This window comes from Adiantum capillus-veneris, chromosome 17 (genome assembly GCF_014529385.1).
Source record: "Adiantum capillus-veneris isolate H3 chromosome 17, ASM1452938v2, whole genome shotgun sequence".
NCBI classification, from domain to species: domain Eukaryota; kingdom Viridiplantae; phylum Streptophyta; class Polypodiopsida; order Polypodiales; family Pteridaceae; genus Adiantum; species Adiantum capillus-veneris.
The window spans coordinates 143,822,777-143,845,854 of record NC_140947.1 but is presented as its reverse complement, the minus strand read 5'-3'; the positions used below and the strand labels follow the sequence as shown (position 1 = coordinate 143,845,854).

At 41.5% G+C, this 23,078-nt stretch overlaps 1 protein-coding gene and 2 pseudogenes across 1 annotated transcript; 2 read left to right on the top strand and 1 right to left on the bottom strand.

Moving 5' to 3' along the window:
* The first annotated feature begins 1,424 nt into the window (after positions 1-1,424).
* LOC147438240 (uncharacterized) lies at positions 1,425-5,544 on the top strand (annotated as a pseudogene).
* Positions 5,545-8,926: 3,382 nt separating this feature from the next.
* Positions 8,927-11,427, bottom strand: LOC147438239 (transcription factor bHLH30-like). Its single transcript, XM_086487537.1, has 2 exons — positions 9,921-11,427; positions 8,927-9,574 (listed from the first exon to the last, which is right to left on the bottom strand). The coding sequence occupies exons 1-2, from the start codon at positions 10,506-10,508 to the stop codon at positions 9,119-9,121; spliced, it is 1,044 nt and encodes a 347-aa protein (XP_086343663.1). The 5' UTR covers positions 10,509-11,427; the 3' UTR covers positions 8,927-9,118.
* A 4,456-nt stretch (positions 11,428-15,883) lies between these two features.
* Positions 15,884-17,807, top strand: LOC147438238 (uncharacterized; annotated as a pseudogene).
* The last annotated feature ends 5,271 nt before the right edge of the window (positions 17,808-23,078 follow it).

Here is a 23,078-nt window from a genome sequence, read left to right as displayed (position 1 = left end):
AAAATTGAGACTTTTGAAATTGTGATATATCTGCCTAGTGAATCGAAACCCGAGCCCTTGACACACCTTGACACATATACAACTATTCAACTGATTGGCCACTGGAAACTAGTGGACATAATCTACTACAAGACCGTCGAATTTAACCACGGTGGGGGTTGTCATTGTGAAAGGCTTTCGATTCTAGTTGAGAGACAATTAGGTTTCAGTGTTTTTAGAAATTACTTAGCACTTGGGAGCGGGATTCCATTAGAGCTATATCTTTTTATGATAAAGGAGCATAGAGACATCTGTTAACCCTCACGACTCACGGACACCCTATCACCTACGAGACGGACGTTGTAACCTACGGTGGACATTGTATTATTTATTTGGTAGAGTCACGTACCGGGCTTGTCTGTCCAATAGGAAAAGGGTAAGAGTGATCGCCGATGAGAGGCGCACTCTAACTGGGACATTCAAGGGATTAGTTGGCTAAGCATGGGCGCCCAAGTGTGAATGGGGTGAGCTCATATAAAAGCCAACTAAACCTAAAATTCACTCATTCTCTCATTTGGCAATAGAAGAGTGCTGTTGCTCCATCTCCATCTCCATCTTCTTCTTCTTCACCTCCTTGTGTGTGTGTGTGTGTGTGTGTGTGTGTGTGTGTGTGTGTGTGTGTGTGTGTGTGTGTGTGTGTGTGTGAGAGAGAGAGAGAGAGAGAGAGAGAGAGAGAGAGAGCATTGCGGTGGCACGACGACGGTGAAGCGGTCAAGCGCAACGTAGCTGCGTCTCCTTCTTCTTCGCGGCGAGGAATCCTCCACGGCAGGAGCATAGAGCGGTGAGTGACACACCATTGCCCTCTTTTGAGCTTACTAGTTAAGCTAGTTGTGTGCTTGGAGCCGTCTGTGGCTCGCACACAGTGTTAGGCAAGTCCCTTGCTTCGACAGTGGGAGCATAGAGACATCCTAGAGTGACACGAAAAAGCAGTGGCTGAGTGGCTTCTTTAGAAGCAAGCAGACCTCAAAAATATGCTTGGGGAGTTAGAGGATAACATAGAGTGGCTCCAAGAATGCAAAGATTGGGACTTTGACCTCCAGAACATTGAGATGACTAACTCTAGAGAGTTATTAAACCAATTACAGCTCGAACGTCAGAGAAGCACTTGCTATCGATATTATTGTTCGGTTCTGCATCCACCGTGTGTAATTCAAAGTCCAAATGCAACAATTTTTGTAAAGCAAGCTAACCTAAGGTGGATTATCGATAAGTTGGCCTACATAAGTAGAGCAAAGCCCCTGCTACAGCCTTTAGCAACCTAATTACTTCAGTTGCTTAGAGAGACTAGGGAAGATCATATTAAGATTAAGCAAGAAACCCTAGCGGTGGTACACGCTGCACTAAAGGATTAGTCTTGACAAAGGCTATGTGAGTGTGCGTGTCGTATGAGCAGAGTGGATTCGAGTAGAAGAGATGATCAAGATAGCTCTAGAGAAGCACGTAAAAGAGATGACAAGAGCTAATTTCTCAAGACCTCATGAATCAACTTGAATGAATTAACGAGATGCTTTTAAAGCACTCACAGGGAGTTATTGTTGAGGAATTGAGAGAAGGCAGAGTAGTGGGGCAACCTACACCAGTAAGAGAAGTGGTGGAACGACCCTTTAATCTCGATCGTTGCCGAGATCTAGGCTTAAGGAGGTTGCTTTCTAGACCTAGACCACGAGCACTAAATTTTTGGGAGGATCCAAATTTTGAAAACCCGTTAGAGCAAATGGTACTTCCAATAGTAGAGCGACAATATGCTTGACATACTTTACACAGTTTACGGGGCTATGGGACAAAGACCCTGGTGCTCACTTACAAAAATTTGAAGTGACGTGCGTAGCCAATGAAATTGTAGATAATGACTAAAAATTGTATATTTTTCCAACAGCCTTCAAAGATGAGGGTGCAAGCTAGTATGGAATTTACCTGCAGCAGATAGAGCCACTTACCCTAAGCTCGCAACGGCATTTTTAGCAAAGTTTTGCCATCAGGGATTCCAAGATAGACTCGCTCAACAGTTAGACTATCTTCAACAAGGAATCAATAAGAGTATTGACCATTATATGCAAAGGATGGACACCATAGGACGAAACAAGGGGAATGGGGCATCCAATGGGGATACTAAAAAATGTAGGCTTGTAGATGGCTCGTGAGAACCTAATGCCCAAAAATATGTGAGTTTAAGAAGACCAGCAGACTTAGCAGGTGCTAAACAAGAGGCTAGAAATTGGGAAGAGGTGCAACTAAGCCAACATAGGAGAAGGGAGTTGTTTAGTGGGCCTAATTTGTTTACTTCTCCCACTATACCAGTTCCACGAACTCATGACCATGTTCCTGTTTATGGAGTTACACCACCTCAAGTAGTGGTTAATAAAAATCAGACTCCTTATTTATCCCCAAATCCATACATGACAACTCCAACTTATATGCTGCAAACTAGCACACCACCACCATTAGCTCTCACAGAAGACATGGTAGTCCAATTGATGGCAATTACAATTGGGAAGCTAAAAGAGGAAATACTAAGTGCTCTAAGGCCTCAAATGAAAGAGGTCTATGCTGTAGCTCAACAAGCAGCAGGGCCATCTATGATCATACCTCCAATGAGATTGAGTGTCTGGTGAGGAAAGTGTAATGGTTACGGCCATTTAGCAATTGAGTGTGCAACTACATCAAGGGTTGTGTCTGACCAAGTTCGTACATTATTCTGTACCTACTACTTAAAGAATAATCATGTAGAGGAAAATTGCTTTGTAAAGCAAGCCCATGAGTGTTGTCAAGCACGAGCGATGCAAACAAATTATAATTTCATGGATAGAAGCAAGCCCATGAGCATCGTTAAGCACGAGTGATGCAAACAATTTATAATTTCATGGATAGAAGCAATACAACTTATGAGATAGGCCCACCATCCCAAACATTTATGCAAAGGGGACTGCCTGAGTCTTATCATTAGCAGTTACAACAACAAAAGCAAGGATTACCTACCCAGGGTATACCACCTACGCCAACCCAGTTTATGAGATAGGCCCACCATCCGAACCATTTATGCAAAGGGGACTGCCTGAGTCTTATCATCAGCAGTTACAACAACAAAAGCAAGGATTACCTACCCAGGGTATACCACCTACGCCAAGAATGCAAGGGCAAATGAGGAGGAACTCACCTTATAAACTAGGGTTTATAAAGTGAAAGAATCCCATTGTTTGTTATAATTGCCAACAAGAAGGACATATTGATCCATATTGTCCAAACCCTTGTAAGAACCAAGACTACATACCCACTCTGTCGAATTTGTAGTTAGGAGGGGCATTATGAGCAGGCTTGTCCTAAATTAGCCAGTCCTAGAATTCAGGATAACAAAAAATAGATGAAGGCCCAAGTACTTCTGCCAATTTAGTAGAAGTGGAGCAAAAACAAGGGGAATCTTCTCAAAGTAAGAACGTAAGAAAGTAACCTTTGCAAAAAAGCCTGTAATGGTAGGAGTAGTTACCAGGTCACAACAAAGTGAGAAAAAGATGGGTATCGGGGCCCAATCCAAGGAAAATGTGAGTAGAGTAAAAGGAAAATGTGAGTAGAGTAAAAGGAAAATCATATTCTTTTTATAATGAATTTGTGGAATCTCCAAAAGAAGTATCTGAAGATCATTCGGTAGATAAGCAACCTCTAAGGGAAAAGTTGTAAGAAAAAGTAGAGACAGTGAAAGGAATTGCTCCATTTCCTGAACGATTACATACTCATGTAATGAAAAGAGGAGAGAACAAGGGTGATTTGAATTTGTGGCATACGATAGGAGATTGTAAATTGTCCATCGACCTGACAACCCTAGTGGAATTATCACCACTATGCAAGAAGCAATTATATAAAAAATTAGTATGACGTAGGGGAAAAAGAAGAAGTCCTAGACTAAGCAATCATGCTGGGGAGAGAGATGTTCAAACCGTGGACATGTTTATGGATTTAGAGGAACCTATTATTTCCGTGGAGATAGGCAGCCATAGTGTGACGTGAGTTCAACTAGATGGAGGGGATGTAATAAGCTTGATGACTAAGAAAACTATGGAGGAATTGGGATTGAAGAACGTAGAGCCAACAAATATAGTTCTTCGTCTAGCTGATCAACAACAAGTAAAACCTCGAGGAATTCTACAAGGAGTAAGAACCATGATGGCAGGGTTGAAATTATCATGTGAGCTATTTAATTGTATGACCCCATTCATATGATGCATCTTTTCCAATTCTTTTGGGTAGACCTTGGTTAATCCAGGCTCGATGTGTGCAGAGCTGGCATAAGGGAGTTATAACTATCGGACCCCGAGACGATAGGGTTGAATTAAGAGCAATTTCCAAGGAGTTTTTACGAGAATACTCTAAGCCCACCTTGTCAGAGGTTAATGATACTATAGACTATAGTGATAACCGTTCTGAGAACGAAGGAGCGGTTAAGCAAAGGTTTGCATTAAATTCTAAAAAATATTCACGATTTTTGCATAATGGTTATCACATGCAAATTGACCATAATGGTGAACGAAATTATGTCCAACATTTAGGAAAGGGTGAATATGAGGTTCATTATTCTACCGAGAATGACTCTGACAAAGATATTACCTGTTGGTTATTTACATATGAGGAATGTTTGGTAAATTGTTTCAATATAACAATAGAGGAAGAATTAACCGTGTATAACCAATATGATCTTGTTGAGGAATTGATATTTAAGGTTGAAACTTTATAAGACCAATTAAGTGTTGAACGTGAAATGACAGAAGTATCAATGATACATACAATGAAAAAGATAACTAAATTAGAAATGACAGAAAGGGGAAGCTCTGTTGAAAGCTAAATTTGATAAAGAGTTAGCAATATTAGCAAATCGCTTTATTCAATATGATATGCTCCAGTTAAAAGAACAAATAGGAGATATCTATCTGATTTTAGAGGAAGAACGTAAATCTCATGTTGAGGAAGTGAAAACTACGTGAGTATATTAGGGCAATGAAAGAGGAGTTTAATGAGTATAAGCAGCTTAAATTGGGATCCCAAGTCCTTTGCAATGATGAGAAACTGTATGAGAGTGAAACTATAATGTCCAAAGTTAATAGTGACCATTCACTCCTAATATTAGCAAATCCATCAATAACCAGATAAATATTTCTATTAAGATCCCATGTTTACAGGGAGATGTGGAAAAAGAGGAAATAAAGGAATTGAATGATTACGGCTACATTGATAGATATTGAAGAAAGACAAGCTTTATCAGAAGCACATCTTGATAATGAGCATTCACGATTATGTGAACAAATTCATTATTTTGATGCTTTGTTACCTTGGGAGTTGATTAGTGGGTGTAATAACGAGGGACTTAGAACTGAAAAGGGTAATGATCAACAAATTGGGGTTGCTCCATTAGTGGAGTCGCAACTTGAGGTTTCACCTAATTGTGAATCTGAGGTGGAGCTTAATGTTTGTATGGTGGCTATTGAGGAATGGGAGACAATAACAAGGAGATTGCCATAGTTCCATACTCTTTAGCATTTAAGAGTAGTTTGAATATAAATGAAGAGGTGAATCAGAATCATGATTGTGTGGAGAATAGGCATGATTTATTGGAAAAATTAATATATAAGGAAGAACCACATCCTCCAATACATGCTATGCCACGGCAACGTTCTCCTTTTGTGTCATCAAAAGGTGAAGACACTATTCAATGGAAAGAGTCAAAAGGAATTTTTTTGACTAAGTAGTCAATTGAAAGAAGAGGTGTTAAACCCTAAAAAGTGTGTCTTTGGAGAGCCCAAGGGAGCGTTACTAGGACACCTTGTTTCTCAAGATGACATTACAGTGGATGAAAGTAAAATCAATCAAAGATTTACCAGTACCACAAAATCTTCATCAAGTGCGAGGATTTCTAGGGCATGCAAACTATTACAAGAGATTCATTTTGAACTTTGCTTCTATTGTAGGACCCTTAACAGATTTACTGAAGAAGGAAGCGGGATATCTATAGACTAAGAATTGTAGGCTGCATTTGATGATATTAAGAACGTCTGATCAAGGCACCGATCTTAATAGGTCCCGATTGGACAAAAAAAATTCATATTTATGCGGATGCCTCTCATAAAGCAGCTGGGTCCGTATTATACCAAGTTGATGACAAAAAAATAGACCATCCTATTTACTATGCCAATCGAGTTTTAAGTGGTCCAGAGCATAATTATACCACGTCTGAAAAGGAATGCCTCTCTATGGTTTTCTTTGTTGACAAACTTCATCATTATTTATTGGGCGATCATTTCATATTTTATGTGGATCATACCGCATAGAAATATACCCTAAATCTTTGGGAGAGTTATCCGTTGGATGTTACTCTTGCAAGAATTTGACTTTGAAAAAGGGGTATGTCCAAGAAAAACATGTTTTAACAGATTATCTTTCTAGATTGCTTACTGATGATAGAGAGAGGGGAGTAGAGGATGACTTGCTTGATGCTCATCTATGTGTTGTTGAGGGAGAATTACCCTGGTATGAAGATATAGCTAACTTTCTTAGCACATTGAAATATCCCCATAAATCTACAAAGCATGAGAAGAAGAAACTACTTCTTCAAGCCCGTCATTATTCTTTGATAGAGGGATTCTTGTACCGTTGTTTTCTTCGTGAGGAAATTTATAGACGATGTTTAAGAGAGGACGAGATTTCTCAAGTCTTAAGGGCATTGCATGATGAGTCCTATGGAGACCATTTTGCAGGGGAATTAACCACAAGGAAAGTATTGACGGCAACATATTATTGGCCAACTATATATAAGGATACGTTTGTCCATTGTAAGAAATGTGATAAGTCAGCGAATTGGTCGACCTATACCACAAAATGCAACACCATTAACACCAATATTAGCCTTAACACCAATATTAGCCTCAAGGCCATTTGAGAAGTGGGGCATCGATTTTGTGGGTCCTATAGATCCTCCATTTAAAAATTGTTCTAATCAATATATTTTGATCTGCATGGACTATGTTACCAAGTGGGTTGAGGCCAAACCTTTGAAAACTAATAGAGTAATGGACGTGGCTAAGTTTCTTTATGAAGATATGATTACGAGGTTTGGTTGTCCACTAGAGTTGGTTAGCGATCAAGAATCTCATATAAATGATATTATTCAAGAACTCACTGAATTGTACAAAATTAAACATTGTAAATCTACATCTTACTATCCACGTGTAAATGGGCAAGTGGAGGTTACCAAAAGAATTCTAAGTAACATTCTAGCAAAGACGGTGGCTAATGATCGTCGTGACTGGGTAACAACTCTCTCTATATCTTGTGCTACTGTTGGAGAATGAAGTCCTTCCTCTCCCTTAAACTCACGTACACACACACTATCTCTAATGCTCTCTCCCTACACACACACACACACACACAAGAACAAGCAAGCACACACACACACAAGGCTTTCTCTCTTCCTTTCTTCCTTGCACTACAAGTCAAAGAATCTCTCTGCCTAACTAAGCTACTGCAGCCATGAAATGCTCTCTACACAGACACATACTAAAGCGTGCTTCTTGGCATTTCCCTCTGCAGCGTGGACTCCCATTCCACTCACCTAACAACACGCTCACCCTCTCTCTCTCTCTCTCTCTCTCTCACCCCATCGAATCTGCAACGACCTACCATTTTTTAAAAAAGAAATTTTTTGCTCATTTTCTCTAAGGTCCCATACACACATGGTTAAGAAATCAAAAACTTATAAGGGACAATTATTTAAGACCTCAAAAACCTAGGCGACGATAGCCTCGAACCTCATAAGTTCCCGCTCTCTTGCACTGATCGGTACAAACGGCCTTGCCCACATGCTTTATTTAACGTCGTAGGAACCATTCCCAATAGACCTTTAAGATCTATCCTAGCGACTGATAGTTTCGAGGCTCGAGCTCAAACTTCTTCGAAGCTCTCCATTTAACTCCTCTAGCGACCATATCTCCAGGTCCCTCTCCTTTCCACAACACTAAAGGGCACGGGTAGAAAGAGATGGGATCAGCGACGCAAGTTGAAAGGGGGAATCTCGAGGGGGATTGAGGGTGGAAAAAAATGGGCACCCGTCGCGGGCATGGAGACTCGAACCCTCACCACCACCATGAGAGCCCAATGCACTAACTCCTACGCCCACGACAGGGAAGTTGACTCTTATCCAAGTTTACCTTTTGGTGTCCTAGTTTACCCCGGCATCCTACGGTTACACGCGTCTCGATCTCTGTCCGAACTTCGCTGCTGTGGATCCCACCGCTTGGGCCTCATTAAAGTGCCCATGCCCTTCAATGCTGAGGCTCTCCTTTACTCACTCGCTATCTCTTGACGGCACTCTCTCTCTACTTATTGCAGCCAGCCAACCTGACGGCCTCGACATTTCAACTGGAAACTAAACTCTCTATCATACAAGGCACTATCTGTAACAACCACAGTTCACTCCCGGCTATTTAAATAACTAATTTAACTCTAATAACACATTAACCCTAACTTGGGTCATCAACCAAACTAGTCCCGAAAAATAGTCACATCCTTATTGGATAAGCCTCCTCCCCAACTTACCACCACCACAGCAATGGAGACAAAAAGAGAGTTGGATTGCTTTGAAACATAGCTAGCACATCTAACCTGTTGAAAAAGAAGTGAGCTCATAGTGCAAAACACATGTAAATAAAGCAATGTGGCACACTAAAGCCCCATTCAAAGTTAGTATATGCATGCACATCACTTAGAGAGAGAGAGAGAGAGAGAGAGAGAGAGAGAGAGAGAGAGAGAGCACCCCGGGGCCCGGCAACCAAAAGTACATCATGGCCGAAGCCGATATAATCACCATAGAGAGAGAGAGAGAGAGAGAGAGAGAGAGAGCCCAAAACCATCTCACAAGTCAGCAACACCTCCATTAGAAAACTCTTCCAATACAAGAGATAAAAGAACTATTAGCATCTCACAAGAAGACAACCTCTACACACTAATCTCACAGAGTGTACAAGAACGATTTAAGCCAGCTCCACCTTGCCCGGCACAACTAGGAAAACATCCAAGCTGACATTGGTTGGATACAACAGAACTAACAATCTCCTTTGCCATCTGCATTTGTGACTCTCTGCCTTTTACAATATTTCCCTTGTAAGAGCTCACCTCTTCCTGGCCTTTCCATGACTAGCCTCAGCGCCTCTTGCACTCTCTTGATAAAAAAGTCAACGTCATACTCGACGCAATCATCCTTGGGAGCAACTAACAAGTCATTCTTCATCCTGCCTCCCAGAGTAGACATTTCCACCTTGAGTGTGCAAAGCTTAAGTGTATCTAATGCATGTTTCAAGTCGGCCATGAGGTCCGGTCGGTCATCACAGCATAATGATACCCTTATCCTAATCCTGCCCTTCTCTGAAGTTGGGTCGCCCTCCACGACAAGCTCGTCGCACTCAGAAGGCATGGATCCATAACAGTAAACATCCGAAACCTGACGCTTCAGCCTTTTCACCTGGTCGATTACTTCGGCCAGCAATGATGCCTTATCACTCTGCATGAGACAAATCAAGCATGTAAAATTCCTTTATTGAATAACACAGTTGAGAATATAAGGAACACAAGCACTATCCTGAAACTAATTTTACAAGCCTACCAAAATTTCACTTTTGGACTAGCCACAGCAGTCCCTATCTCGATAGCAATCTTTTTGCTTCGAATACACACTCAATGAAATTGCAGATGGCATAAAAGAAAAATTCTCAGGCTCTACTTGTATGGATAGTTATTTTTCAGTCTAGCCATCATGAAAGAAAGAAAAAACTGCTCTAGATACTCTATTTTACTGCATTCAATATATTCTGCACAAAAACAAATAGCACCACATCAGAAACAAATACCTTAATTGAGCCTGGTACGATCGTGCGCAAGGTAGCAAGGTGTGTATTTATCCTTTCGCGCCGACGCCTTTCCGCCTCGCTATGGCTCCTAGATGCAGCAAGTGCCTTTGCCTCTAGGATCTCCTTGGGTGTCATCTTCAGCGCATTCACGAGCTCCCCTCTAGAGCTATCAAGTACAAGAGAACCTGCATTGAGCATATTGTAGGGTGCAAATCGTATACCTGAATTTTTCATGTTTTCCGCAGAGCCAGAGCCGCTCCAAGTATAACCCTCCATGGGCAAAATACTCTGCATTTGTTGAATCCAACTAGAAGTTGGAGGAAGGCTATGAGCCTTGTTAATGTTAAATGAATGTTGATTAAATGAAGCAAGGCCCTCATCATGATGTGTTGCGGTGTGGTCGCTACGTGTGACGCCCCCCCATGGATGTGCATCGGCGGCCACTCCTGATAGCAAAGCTCCACATCTGACTTGATGTGCATTCTCACTTCCTTTCATAGATGGGCCTTCATCAACAAGCTCTGCTTTACCGAAGGGGAATGCTGGGCCTCTACTAAGGCGCAAACTCGCTGTCTCCATTTTCTTCATGTCAATCTTATAAATCCTAAACCCTTAATGCCAGGTTTCCATTAAAATCTCTCCACAAAAAGCATCGTATGTAGCAGAAAAGCCGGTATATCCTCAACCCTACTGACAAACCTCAGGGTATTCTTTTCCAAATACTGTCTACGCGATGGTTAAGGCTTTGCAGGCCTTCAAATCCAGAGAACTGTAATCTCAAGCGGCTGTTACACGCGTAATTCAAAACACAGGAAAATTCACTGACAAGAATTCAACTATTCTCCGCCTCCGGGGTTGTACACCACAGGAAGGCAAGCATCCAATGCAAACAGACTGATGGGGGATAACCGCATGCGCAGCAGGGATGGTGGGCGATGATACAGTGCAGAGAAGAGACTTAATGGAAGACTCTGCTGCTTTTGGCATTCAAATGAATTTGCTTTTGAGTATCTGTGTCTACCTGTAAAGGAGCTGAGTTCCATGCCTTTGAAAGATGACCCAAAATGAGCTTTCCCCCCCTTTGATGTACACAAGTTGTGGTACCCTCTGCTCCTCTACACCATGGTTACAAGATCTGATTTTCTTTTGCTGTTGTTAGTTCTTTGCTCTCTGCCCTATTGCCACACTTTTCCACTACAATGAAAACCCGCTTTTGCGGCCCCACCTTTGGCTACACCATTGTATCAGACACGGAGCTCAGAACTAGGGTTTACACCATTTTCCAAAATGGGGGGGTGTCTGGTTTCAAGCAGATGGATAGTACCATGTAGAACTGCTTCGACGCTGGCACGGCGGGTGGATGTGGCATGTAAGATCCTGAGCATAGAAGCCTGCAAAGGGGAGAGAGGGAGAGAGACAGAGTCGTGCGTGTGGGGTGTGTGTGTGCGCGCGCGTGTGCTTGTGTGAGTTTGTGTGTGGAGCTTAAGAAGTAAAGCTTCTGTCGCAGCAGGCAAAGAAGAAGGAAAACAAGGACGATGATGATGATGATGATGTGATGTGATGGAGATAGTGATGCGAGCAAAGAGCACTAATCTCTAGAATATTTCGGACGGTCACGATCGATCACAAGCTTTCAGATCAAAGGCTCTTAATCAACGTAGATTAGAGCTTTACGACCCCGCTAAATCAAGCCGGAATTTAGCGAGATCGACGGCTCAAATCTCACTTTCAATTAACAGGGACAGGGAGATCGATCGGTAGCGTCACGCCACCTGTAAATGCATGATCGCAGCCCTTCAGAGGACAACTTTGACCGCATCTTAGCCGTCCGGTCTGGCTTGCAAGTGAAGCCAAAACTTAGTTGGAGGAGAATCGACGGCGCATATCTGCGACCTTTATCTCTGGACGGCCTAGATCTACAGATAAAAAGCCGGAGGTGTAGAAATTAATTTTTTTCGAATTTCAACTGCCAGCGGACACCTAAATTTAGTCATTTGCCTCCATTTTGAAAGTCAAATTGTCGGCCTACGTGGCACGCCCGATTTTCTTTGATTCCACAGTTCCACTCCACTCCAGCCTTCTTTATCATCACGTTTCATATAAAATTGGCGGTGCACATTTGGCGAAGCCCAGAAGAGAGTTGGCAAGTTGGCAACTTGCAAGCTTCACTGCGTATTCACACTGTCCGTCACCAAACTTGTGGACATTCTTTTTGCCTATAGGAAAAGACCACATCTACGAACATTCTTTCACAAACATATTGTGGACATTCTTTTTGCCTATAGGAAAAGACCACATCTACGAACATTCTTTCACAAACATATTGTGGACATTCTTTTTGGCCTGCCATAGTGGCAGCCTTAGTGTTTGCCCCAAACTTGGGGCACTTAGGTGTCCCCTTCGCGTCGCCAAGTTTTCCTACGGCCCCTTTCTCTCTTGCGTTTTAGCCGCGCGATGGCGGCTTCTGCGTGCTTCTTCTTCTCTCCTGTTGTGTGGGTCTGTGGACCTGGTCTCTCGGTGCAACGCTGGAGCTAGTTAGCGGATGCAATGATGTGGAGCTTCTGTGGAATCGTAGCCCTCTCAGGCGTGCCATACCATGTCCATTCTGCTCGGATTCTGGGTCATGATTGCACGATGCTTCACGTGCTGTTCCCGCTTTTGCCCATGCTCTGTTGCGCCTTTAAATAGGCAGGGTTTGATGTAGTAATTGCTGCGTGTTTTGGAGCTCCGCCTGTGTCAGGTACTGCTTTCTTTGTTCGACATACACTTTGGGTTTTGTTTATGCTATGCACGGGCTGTTCCCTTCTTATCTACTGCATGTACAGCCTATCGATAGTAAGACAGTAGTGAATTGAAGAAAGGTTTTTTTTTGTTTATGTTCCGAGGACTGTGGGCTATGGGTTGACTACAGCAGGATCTGCAAGCAAGGGGGGCATGATGAGGGTGTGATAGCACGATATGGGTCAGTGCTGCCAAAAAAATTTCGGCTCCTTTCTGGTTTTTCCTTGTTAAAGGCAGCGAGCGGCCAGTCGCTGTCAATTGGCTTGCTTAAGGAAAGGCAAGCTTGCTTAAATTAAAATGAAGAGGGGCAAAAAAAGGACGATTAAGGCATCAGGGGTCCGAGGATGAGAGAGGCGGAGGCAGAGAGTAGAGGCTGCTCCCTACAAGTCAAGTCTTGAGAGTCAGGACAGTAGGTGGTAGGTGGTGTATTGTACCTGCTGATAATTCTATAGGCTATGGAGTCTCTCTCCATTGTCAAGGCCTGCCCTTCATCTCTGAAATGGAGGTGCTATATTAAAGCTCTAAGTAGCAATGCTTTCGACATGCAGCAGCTCTGCCTTCAATTGGGCGGCAGACGTAGTTCGACCTTGAGGTTGGCCTCAGTGCATGAAATATCGTCATTTGTGGGAACACAAAACATATCTCTTAGTCAGGTAGACAGGAAATCGACTGAGTTTAGATACATATTTGCTTGAGTGATCAACTTTAAGAACTAGATGAAGTGAACTTAGATGTTTCCTTTAACTTAGAACTAAATTGTTCTGCCTGCCAGTCTCTCTCTCTCTCTCTCTCTCTCTCTCTCTCTCTCTCTCTCTCTCTCTCTCTCTCTCTCTCTCTCTCTCTCTCTCTCTCTCTCAACAACACACACACACACACACACACACACACGCAGAGCCCACTTCATCAGATATTAACAATTGGAGTAAGAGCTCTCTCTCTCTGCTTCTTTACTGTGGGTGTGCTAGAACGGCCATTCTTTGTGTTCATTGATATGGGTTTTCGGTGACTGCTTTGAGATGGGCACTTTTCTGATTATTCAGGATATGCAAGCAAGGGGGGCACAATGAGGGTGTGATTCTTTATTGTGGGTGTGCTGGAACGGCCATTCTTTGTGTTCATTGAAATGGGTTTTCGGTAACTGCTTTGAGGTGGGCAATTTTCTGATTATTTATGTTTCAAGGACCGTGGGCTATGGGTTGAGTTCAATACAGCAGGATCTGCGACCAAGGGGGGCATAATGAGGGTGTGATAGCATCATTTGGCTGAGTGTTGCCGGAAATTTTTCGGCTCATTTCTGGTAGACAGGTCCAGTAGAGATTTTGGGAATGGATTTCATATTGGCTTTGGTTATCAGAAGGTTTCGGCACAGTAGGTGTACCAATCACCGTTGTGTGGATCTCTCTCTTGAATCACATACTCTCTTTAGCACGAGTAAGAGGGTTCTTGTTGTATGGACTGCTGTGTTGTTTGCTGTGTGTTCTATTTTGCCTGTGCATGTGCATTGAAAATTTGCTCTTGCAAAAGGGAAGAATCAAAAGATTGTCTGGTGGATAATTTGTTCTGCCGTGACATTTGGAAGCTATGTGTTTAAACTTTTTTTTAACCGATTGCCTGCTCTCTTTTGTTGGGTTTTCTTGTTGTGCTCTTGCAAAAGGGAGGAATCAAAAGATTGTCTGCTGGATAACTTTTCTCTCCATGGAATTTAGAAGTCATGTGCTTAAACTTTCTTATCAACTATCTGCTCTGTTTTGTTGGCAATGCATAGTTCTAGTGTGGTTCGTGGTTCTTTGTATTGTTTTGCATTGTGTTTTATCATAACTAGAATGCGAACGTTGTGCAGATGATAATCGAAAATGTAGAAGTCCTAGTATGGTCGGTGGTTTGTTGTATTGTTTTGAGGTTCACTTTGTCAGAACCAGAACGTGAACTGTTTTGAGGTGTGTTTTGTCAGAACCAGAACGTGAATCTTCTAGAGATGGCAATTGAAAATGTAGTGTGAAGTCGTCGTATATTATTCTTGCAAATTCAAGGTATATGTGTATGCCTTGTGGAACATGTGGACTGTTTCGTGCTCTTTGAAGTTGTCATTCATCATTCTTGCAAATTCAAGGTATATGTGTATGCCTTGTGGAACGTGTGGAGTGCTTCATGGTCTGTGTTTTCTTTGTATGCTGCAACGAGTGTAAGTCTCAGATTTATACAATGAGACCTTGTTTGCAATAAGTTGATTGGGGAGACTTGTTCCATTTCTTTGTATGCTGCCAAAATGCATTTTTTGTTGCTATGGTTGTAAGAATTTAGCCAGGTAGGTTGAACCTCGTTCCTTTTGTAGTATGTGCATACAATGTTCTGACAGCTACCATGTTTGCGTTGCTTTGGTAAGCGAATTCTCGTGTGCATAGGCACATGGTCCATCTCAGCTTTTGGGAATGCGTTTCATTTGTTGTCATGTTTGGAGTGGTTTTCTGTTGCTGATGGTAGGTGGATCGGTTGAGATATGTTCCTTTGTCTTTAAAAAAAAAAAGTTCATGTTGTTTAAAATATTGGCTCGTTGTGTGTCGCGAGCCTCCCGAGGCATTCTCAGTGACGATCACCCATTCCTCGCCTTTCTCTTCCTCTCTCTCTCTCTCTCTCTCTCTCTCTCTCTCTCTCTCTCTCTCTCTCTCTTTTGTGAAGTATTCTCTCCTCTGAATCGGTGCCCTCAGCATTGCACACTTGCATCTTACGCTGGTCTCTTCCCTTAGCATTGCAACCTTGCATCTTACGTTGGTCTCTGTGTGTGTGTGTGTGTGTGTGTGTGTGTCCTTGTTAATTCCGTTCGAGTTTGGAAGAATGCAAACTATGTGTCGTTTGTTTGCTTTGTGGCATGCTTTCTGGTGGATTGGTGGTTCGATATATCTCTACACTGCTAAAAAAGAAACGACATTTGCTTTCCTTGCTCTGTCCACTGTTGTTTTTCTTGTGTGGCATTGCTCTATCTTGGATCGGTGATGTTGTAAAGTTTCTTTTTGCTTTGAAACGCCATTGAATCCCTCCCCCCCCCGTCCCCCTCCCTGTTTTCTGATCCCCTTTTCCTTGTGAATATTGTTCGGATGATAGATGAAAGAATGATAGTTGCAAAGTGTTCTTAGTCTTTATATTTGTTTGTGACATGTAGACAAAGCGAACAAGTATAGTGAAATATGGCCTATAGTCGTGGTGGTGTACAAAGCATAGAGATTGATGGTATGGAGTATGGGTGTTATGGTGTTCCTCGTACTTTTGGTGTTTTTGCTTAGATATGTTCGTTTTGTAGAGCCAAGAAAAAATGCTAGTCTTGTGCGTACTATGAATGCAAAAAGTGGAATTTCCAAACGTGAATGAGTACAGATTGATGTGAGTGAGTCATCTGCAAGCACTCCGACAACTTCTCGCAAGCGTACTGTATACAATGAACCGAACTTCGCTATCCAGCCATCCCCCTCGAAAGGCAAAGGGCAAGCTTCCAGTACGTTTGATTCTACCTTCTTTTAAAGAAAAACCCATGCAAAATTGATTTATCTTTCGTATTTTGAAATGTCCCATCTTTTACATTAGGTGCACAAGTCGGATGCTCAAAAGCGCAAAAAGCAAAGATGGCTATTGTTAAGATTGAGAGAAATGGTATACATTGAACCAAAAACATTGAATGTCTATCTTTGCCTTTCGATATGAATAGATTTTCATGTTGTTATGTATTGTTTTGTAGATGCTTTAATTGATACTGAAGACGATGAAGTGAGAGTCAACCCTTTCCCGCAGCAAGAGCCTCGTACTGAAGAACATGCTGTGCTTTTTTTTGCATATAACAGACCTCTCTGACATCACTCCTAGATTTGCAATTGAGGGTTGTGTACTAAAAGATTATGGCACATACAAGCTTTTCGACCCCAAAATTGTGAAGTTTTTCAAAGCTGATCTTGTGGATTCACACAACTCCGACACAGTCACAGTCGTCGTTGGTTCATCTTTGATAAGTCAATTCGCTTCCTTTCTGAGTGTTGGTAGTTTTGTGCGGATAGAGGGTTCTGCAATCAAAACAAAGAACAAGGCAGACGGTGGAACTTCGCCTTTCTCTCTTTACTTGGATGCTACCTCGATCGTCACTTGCATTTGTTCATTTCCGATTCACTTGAGCTTTTACCCGGAAACGAAGATAAGATTCTTCTTGGATGAGGCTGCAAGTGCAGGTCTAGGTGGTGCAAAAAGTTACTTGGGTACACTTGCTTTTGTTGTTATTAAGAGTGAGAATTTTGAAATCTACGCCAACTCCATACGTGGAGAACTACTGGTGGCTGACGGTTGTGCTCCTAAAGATCGGGCAACTGTAAGTCTCACATATTGAGATTCTTTATAGTTTTTACGGCAAAAAAAAAAAAAAAAACTGACGCTTGCCGTGTGCTTTTTTTCCAGCTCACTTTTGTCAATGACCGCAAAGAAGAGTACAAGTCTATCAAAAGGGATGTTGACAACGGAGAAGTGAAAACTTTCGTTGCAAGGAATGTCGGGGCTTTCTTAGGCCGCGAGAATACCCTGTCTGTGTTGGACCTTACAATCTTGGTGCCTGTCCACAACAAGAGTCTACAATCTGATCTCTTGCAAACTTACAAGACACAGGTTGAGAGTCTCAGTTATGGGAAGCACGTAACGTTGCACGAGTCAATTGCTTAGAAACTATTTCGTTGACTTTCTTTGTGTTTCTTGATTCTCGCTTTTGATCTGCAGGTGTTTGGCGTCTTGCATTTCTCTAACATAAATGGTGTTCTCTTGGAGACATTGTGTGCCACTTGCAAATCGAATAAGGTTCATAAAACCACAGAGGGTTTATTCTGTATCACTTGCCAAAAGACGACTACAAGCTACGAGATTCCCAGGCTTCAAGTGAAGATCAAGCCAAGCGAAGGCCCTGTCATTTCTGCACAACTAGTTGGTCTTATTGTCGACGAGGTCTTGGCTTTGGGCAATACTTTTCAAAGCTTGTATTCTAAAAATCCACTGGTTGCAAGAAAGATCTTGGCATCGACAACACGCACTGGCACGTTCAAAATCAGTCTTGCAGGAAACCTGACTGCTTTTTACCCGGGGTAAAGGTCTTGGAAGCACAGTAGGGGTCTACCATTGTATATAAATAACACTGGTAAAGCTCTTGAAGAGTCATGAGCTGGTTTTTTGGGTTTGTGTTAGGTGGTCTTCAATGCATCAAAACAGCCTTGTAAAAGAAACCCTTGTAATAAAAACCCTTTGTAAAAACACTCGCAACTGTGTTATAAGGTCTTAAGGGTTTCCTTCTCGCATTTCTCTCTCTCTATCTATTTCTCTCTCTCCCTCTCTTCCTCTCTCTCTCTCTCTCTCTCTCTCTCTCTCTCTCTCTCTCTCTCTCTCTCTCTCTCTCTCCCCCTCCCTCTAAAACATGGTTGTATAAAGAATCTCGTTGTCTCCAACATTTTTGCCCCCCCCCCCCCCCTCTCTCTCTCTCTATGAATATTGTCCATAAAGACATCCTTTCTTGTGTTTGTCAGTTTTAGTAAAAATCCACTGGTTGCAAGACAGATCTTGGCATCGACAAGACGCATTGGCACATTCAAAATCAGTCTTGTGGAAATTCTGACCGCTTCTTGCTGGAGGAAAAGGTCTTCGAAGCATAGCAGGGGTCTACGATTGTATGTAAATAATACTAGCAAAGGTCCCGAAGAATCATGACCTGGTTTTCTTGGTTTGTGTAAAGTTGTCTCGATGCAGCAAAGCAGCCTTGTAAAAAAAACCTTGCGATAAAAAACATTTGTGAAAACACTTGCAACTGCGTTTTAAGGTTTTAAGAGTTCCTTCTCGTGCTGCTGCTGCTGCTCTCTCTCTCTCTCTCTTTGTTCACTCTTTTCCCTCGTGTCGTTAGTGATTCAATCTCTCTCTCTCTCTCTCTCTCTCTCTCTCTCTCTCTCTCTCTCTCTCTCTCCCTCTCTCTCTCTCTCTCCCTCTCTCTATCAAAAATATGGTTGTATAAAGGGTTCTGTTCCCTCCAACATCTCTCTCTCTCTCTCTCTCTCTCTCTCTCTCTCTCTCTCTCTCTCTCTCTCTCTCTCTCTCTCTCTCTCTCTCTCTCTCTCTCTCTCTCTCTCTCGTTCTTCCAGCATTGATCGTGAAGACGCCCTTTCTTGTGTTTGTCAGTTTCAGTATTGCACATAGAGCTCCAATATTTTTGGTTGTCCGCATCTTGTTCTCGCTATCCTTTTTCTTGGCTACAGTCAGATAAGAAACTCGTATTTTATTAGTTGGATTGATCTCTCGTCCCTCGCCCCTCCCCCTGTTCTGTCCATCCTTCTTGCACGCACAAACAACTCTCTCTCTCTCTCTCTCTCTGTGTGTGTGTGTGTGTCGAATCTACTGTTTTCCATATACCTCTATTGTTTCCAACAGTTCCTCCTGTACTCTTGTTTCTCTCTCTCTCGTCCCCTTGCTCCTGCTATCTATTTCTCTCGCAGCAACGGTGTACACAAAACTTTGTTATTCTAGTGACCTCTCCCTCTCTCTCTCTCTCCCCCCTTCCAAAGAACCTGGAAAAAAAAACTTCTTTGGTTTCCTCTCTGTTGTCCTCCTTCTGCCAATCACATTGTTGTCGAAAGAGTTTCTCTCGCAGCAACGGTGTACACAAAACTCTGTTATTCTAGTGACCTCTCCCTCTGTCTCTCTCCCCCCTTCCAAAGAACCTGGAAAAAAAAACTTCTTTGGTTTCCTCTCTGTTGTCCTCCTTCTGCCAATCACATTGTTGTCGAAAGAGTTTCCCTGTTTTGAATCTCTCTCTCTCTCTCTCTCTCTCTCTCTCTCTCTCTCTCTCTCTTGCTCTGCCCATTTAGTTCACTCGAAGAATGGATGCTTTCACTGTTGACAATTTAAAAAATCTTGGTGTCGATGAATATTTCTTGCGTGCATATGGTTTAGATGTTGATATATTCACTGTTTTTCAATACATTACAGAAAGAATACTCTCACCAACATATCTTCTAACAAACTTAGCTGTTTATACCTTGTTCCAAATGGAATTACAAACCACATCGACAAATGTGATTAACACTCTCTTGGGAAATAACATTGACGTGAACGAGACAACTTACAATAGAGTCTACAGGTTATTAAAAACCTCTCGCAATTCATTGGCGTTAACTATTCAGCTGATCGAGCTTTTCTGTGAAGCAAACCACATATGCATCGAGGTGACTTTACAGAGTGAACACCGCAAGAAGCGAAAGAGGTTCATTGTCGGTGCATGCAGCAATGTTGGTACAAAACACCGAATACTGATCAGAGATATTGACGGAACTTTATACGTGTTTCCTATGCACAAACCTGCATCAGAGTCGAAAAGATTTGAAATTTGGACACCTTCGGAGGTTTCAAAACTTCAAAGACTGTTGATTTTGTATCCTAATGATAGCAACAAATGTCTTGCCAAAGAGTACTTGTGTCAAGAAACCAACACGGTTCGTACAGAAACAACGATAACAACAAAAATAAAACGCTTGAGGAAATCCCATCAAAATATTCCTCCTCGGGAAAACAAACCATGCTTGAGAAAGAGACTATGTTCCAATGATGCGCCTGCAGAAATATATTTAAAGGAAATACAGGATACTCCTTCAATCTTGTGCGAGCATTGCAACAGACTGCTTTTTGGGTACCAAATAATGTCCACAAAAAAAAAGAAAGCTAGCGACAATGTTATGCAAATTTGTGAACCTTGCAAACCAAAGAGAAGAAAACCAGCAGTGAGTTACAAATCTTTACAAGAAATTGGATTGAATGACAAAATCGAAACTGTACAAAGACTAAACAAGATAGAAGAAATACTGATCGCACCCCGAATATTGTTCTCAAAAATACGAGAGTTGACATACGACGGACAATATGGTTTACGTGGAAGCATTGTGAATGTACTGGCCAACGTTACCGAAACACAAAGAAGCTTGCCACGATTCATCGATGAGGAAAACTCAATTCTTATAGGTTTAAAGAGAAAACTAGAATACAACCATTGTTATTTGAGCGGATCAGTACGTCCACTGCTCACTGTTGAAGCGCTGAAAGAGCTTCTGCATTCTCATCTTTACACAGAAGAGAGTATAAGTTTAAACGAGGATTGGTTGCGATATATGACCCTTTTGCAAAAGACACATTCTATTGATCTTGCAATGTGCAATGACAACAATGAAGACGATGAAAATTATCACGATATTCTCATTCATCAGTTCACGTCGGCACAGCAAATCATTGACTACAACGATAAGATCCTAAACGTTGCACCTTGTGAAGGAAATCATCCACTTGGTTTATTAAAAGATACATTCTGTGAAGAATTAGGTTTTCCAAGAATATTCTTCGGCGAACCGCGCAAATATCACGATCTAGCACTTAAAATTACCATAAAATTGCAAAATGGGAATTGCTTCATGGTGAAAGGCGATTTGCATTGGATATAGAAAACTTATTCTTTAAAGTAGTGAAAATAATGACCGAATAAATTATTTCATCTATATGGGTTCGTCTAAGAAAGGTGAAGCTCGAAGGAACCGTTCGTTACACGTGAGATGTGTTTCATGACACAAATGTCGATAGAATTATTCGATCAAAGATAGGTTACAGAGATTATGAATCTTCGAGAACTTATCCGGATTACAAACAAAAAATCAAGAAAAATATCTTCGCTATGATAAGACGCTAGGTCCTCCTACCTTCTTGTCACTTTCTCGGTTGCAGAAAGACGCTGAAAAGAACTAATCAACTATTTGGAAAAACTCACTTCTATAACCAAAGATAACAATGAAACAGAAAATTCTTACATTAGACGACTCATATGATCGGACCCAATAACATGTTCCAGATATTACTTGCACAGATTTCGAAGCTTGAAAAAACTACTTAACAAAGACAACAACATTCTAGGAGGAAAAGTAAAAGATTACTTTTTCATGACCGAATTCCAAAGTCGTGGTAGTCAACACGATCATGGTCTAATATGGATTGAAAATGCACCCCAGCTATTTGAGACATAAGAAACTAGTGTGGCGACATTCATTGACAAATGCATTAGTACTTACAAGAACCTTCTTCGGGAAGATTTAAGAGACGTTCAACAACACTCACGTCAAAAAACTTGCTTTAAAAAAGGAAAGAGATGTCGCTTTGATTTTCCTCGATACCCGATGCCGTGTACCTATATACTTAGACCTTTGCAAGAAGAAGAAAAGAATATTAAACAACACAAAAGAAATCTTAAGAAAATCAAAGAATTCCTCGAAACAACCAAAGCCAAAGAATTTCCAATTGATTTTAAAGATTGGCTAGAAAAATTAGATCTTTCTTTTGATGATTACATATTGGCAATTCGATCCAAAATTATGACACCGACTGTGTTGATGAGGCGAACAACAGAAGACATTTCCACAAACAATTTCAACCCAAAAATTTCAGAACTATGGAATGCAAATACCGACATCCAATACATAGTAAATGCATACGAAGCTGCTGCATATTGCTCATCATACATAACAAAAATGGACAGCACATTGATAACAGCTATTAAAGCCGAGATCAATATTTGTATCGCCAATAATGCCAACATTGTCGAAAGACTGCGACGCATTGGAAATACAATTCTGAATATGTAACAACTAAGTGCACAACAAGCTGCTTATATTGTTTTATCTTCACCTTTACACAATTCTACTAGAGAATTTATTTTCATCAACACAAATCCTCCGGACCAACGTTCACTCATTTTGAAAAGAAAAGAAACACTCAAACAATTAGATCCAGACAGCAGAGACATATTTTTTGAAAACATCGTCGACAAATATAGCAAAAGACCAACACACTTACACAATATCTGCTTGGCAGAATTTTGCTCATGCTACAAGCATTGTGGACGTAAAATTGTTCCATTGAGAGAAAACCGAATCATTCGTTATGTCCAATACGACAAACATAAAGATCCTGGTAACTTTTACCGAGAAAAATGCCTGTTATATTTACCTTGGTACAATGATGAGAACCTGCATCTTCATTGCTCTGAGACATGGGAAGATACATATAAATTTCATCTAGATCTTGTGTCTTACAATGAGAAAAAATTCAACAAAGACATTGTAAATGAAAATAGTATCTCGCAAGCTGCAACAACATCGACATCGCGTTCCTTTGGTTCTTCACATGAAAACATGCACGATAACATTGCTTCGAATCTTCCAGACTTAAACACTGCCAACAATAAAAAACTAGCAATAACAAAGCTAACTGCAATTTCAAATAAACAATTTCACGAAGGCCTATGGATGCTGAATACCCAACAACATCTTTTGTTCGATGATATCA

Bases quoted from the DNA above. Each gene is read 5' to 3' on its own strand.
- LOC147438239 (XM_086487537.1), bottom strand. From the start codon at position 10,508: ATGAAGAAAATGGAGACAGCGAGTTTGCGCCTTAGTAGAGGCCCAGCA. The intron at 9,575-9,920 runs GTATTTGTTTCT...TGTCTCATGCAG, and splicing joins TCGTACCAGGCTCAATTAAG to AGTGATAAGGCATCATTGCT.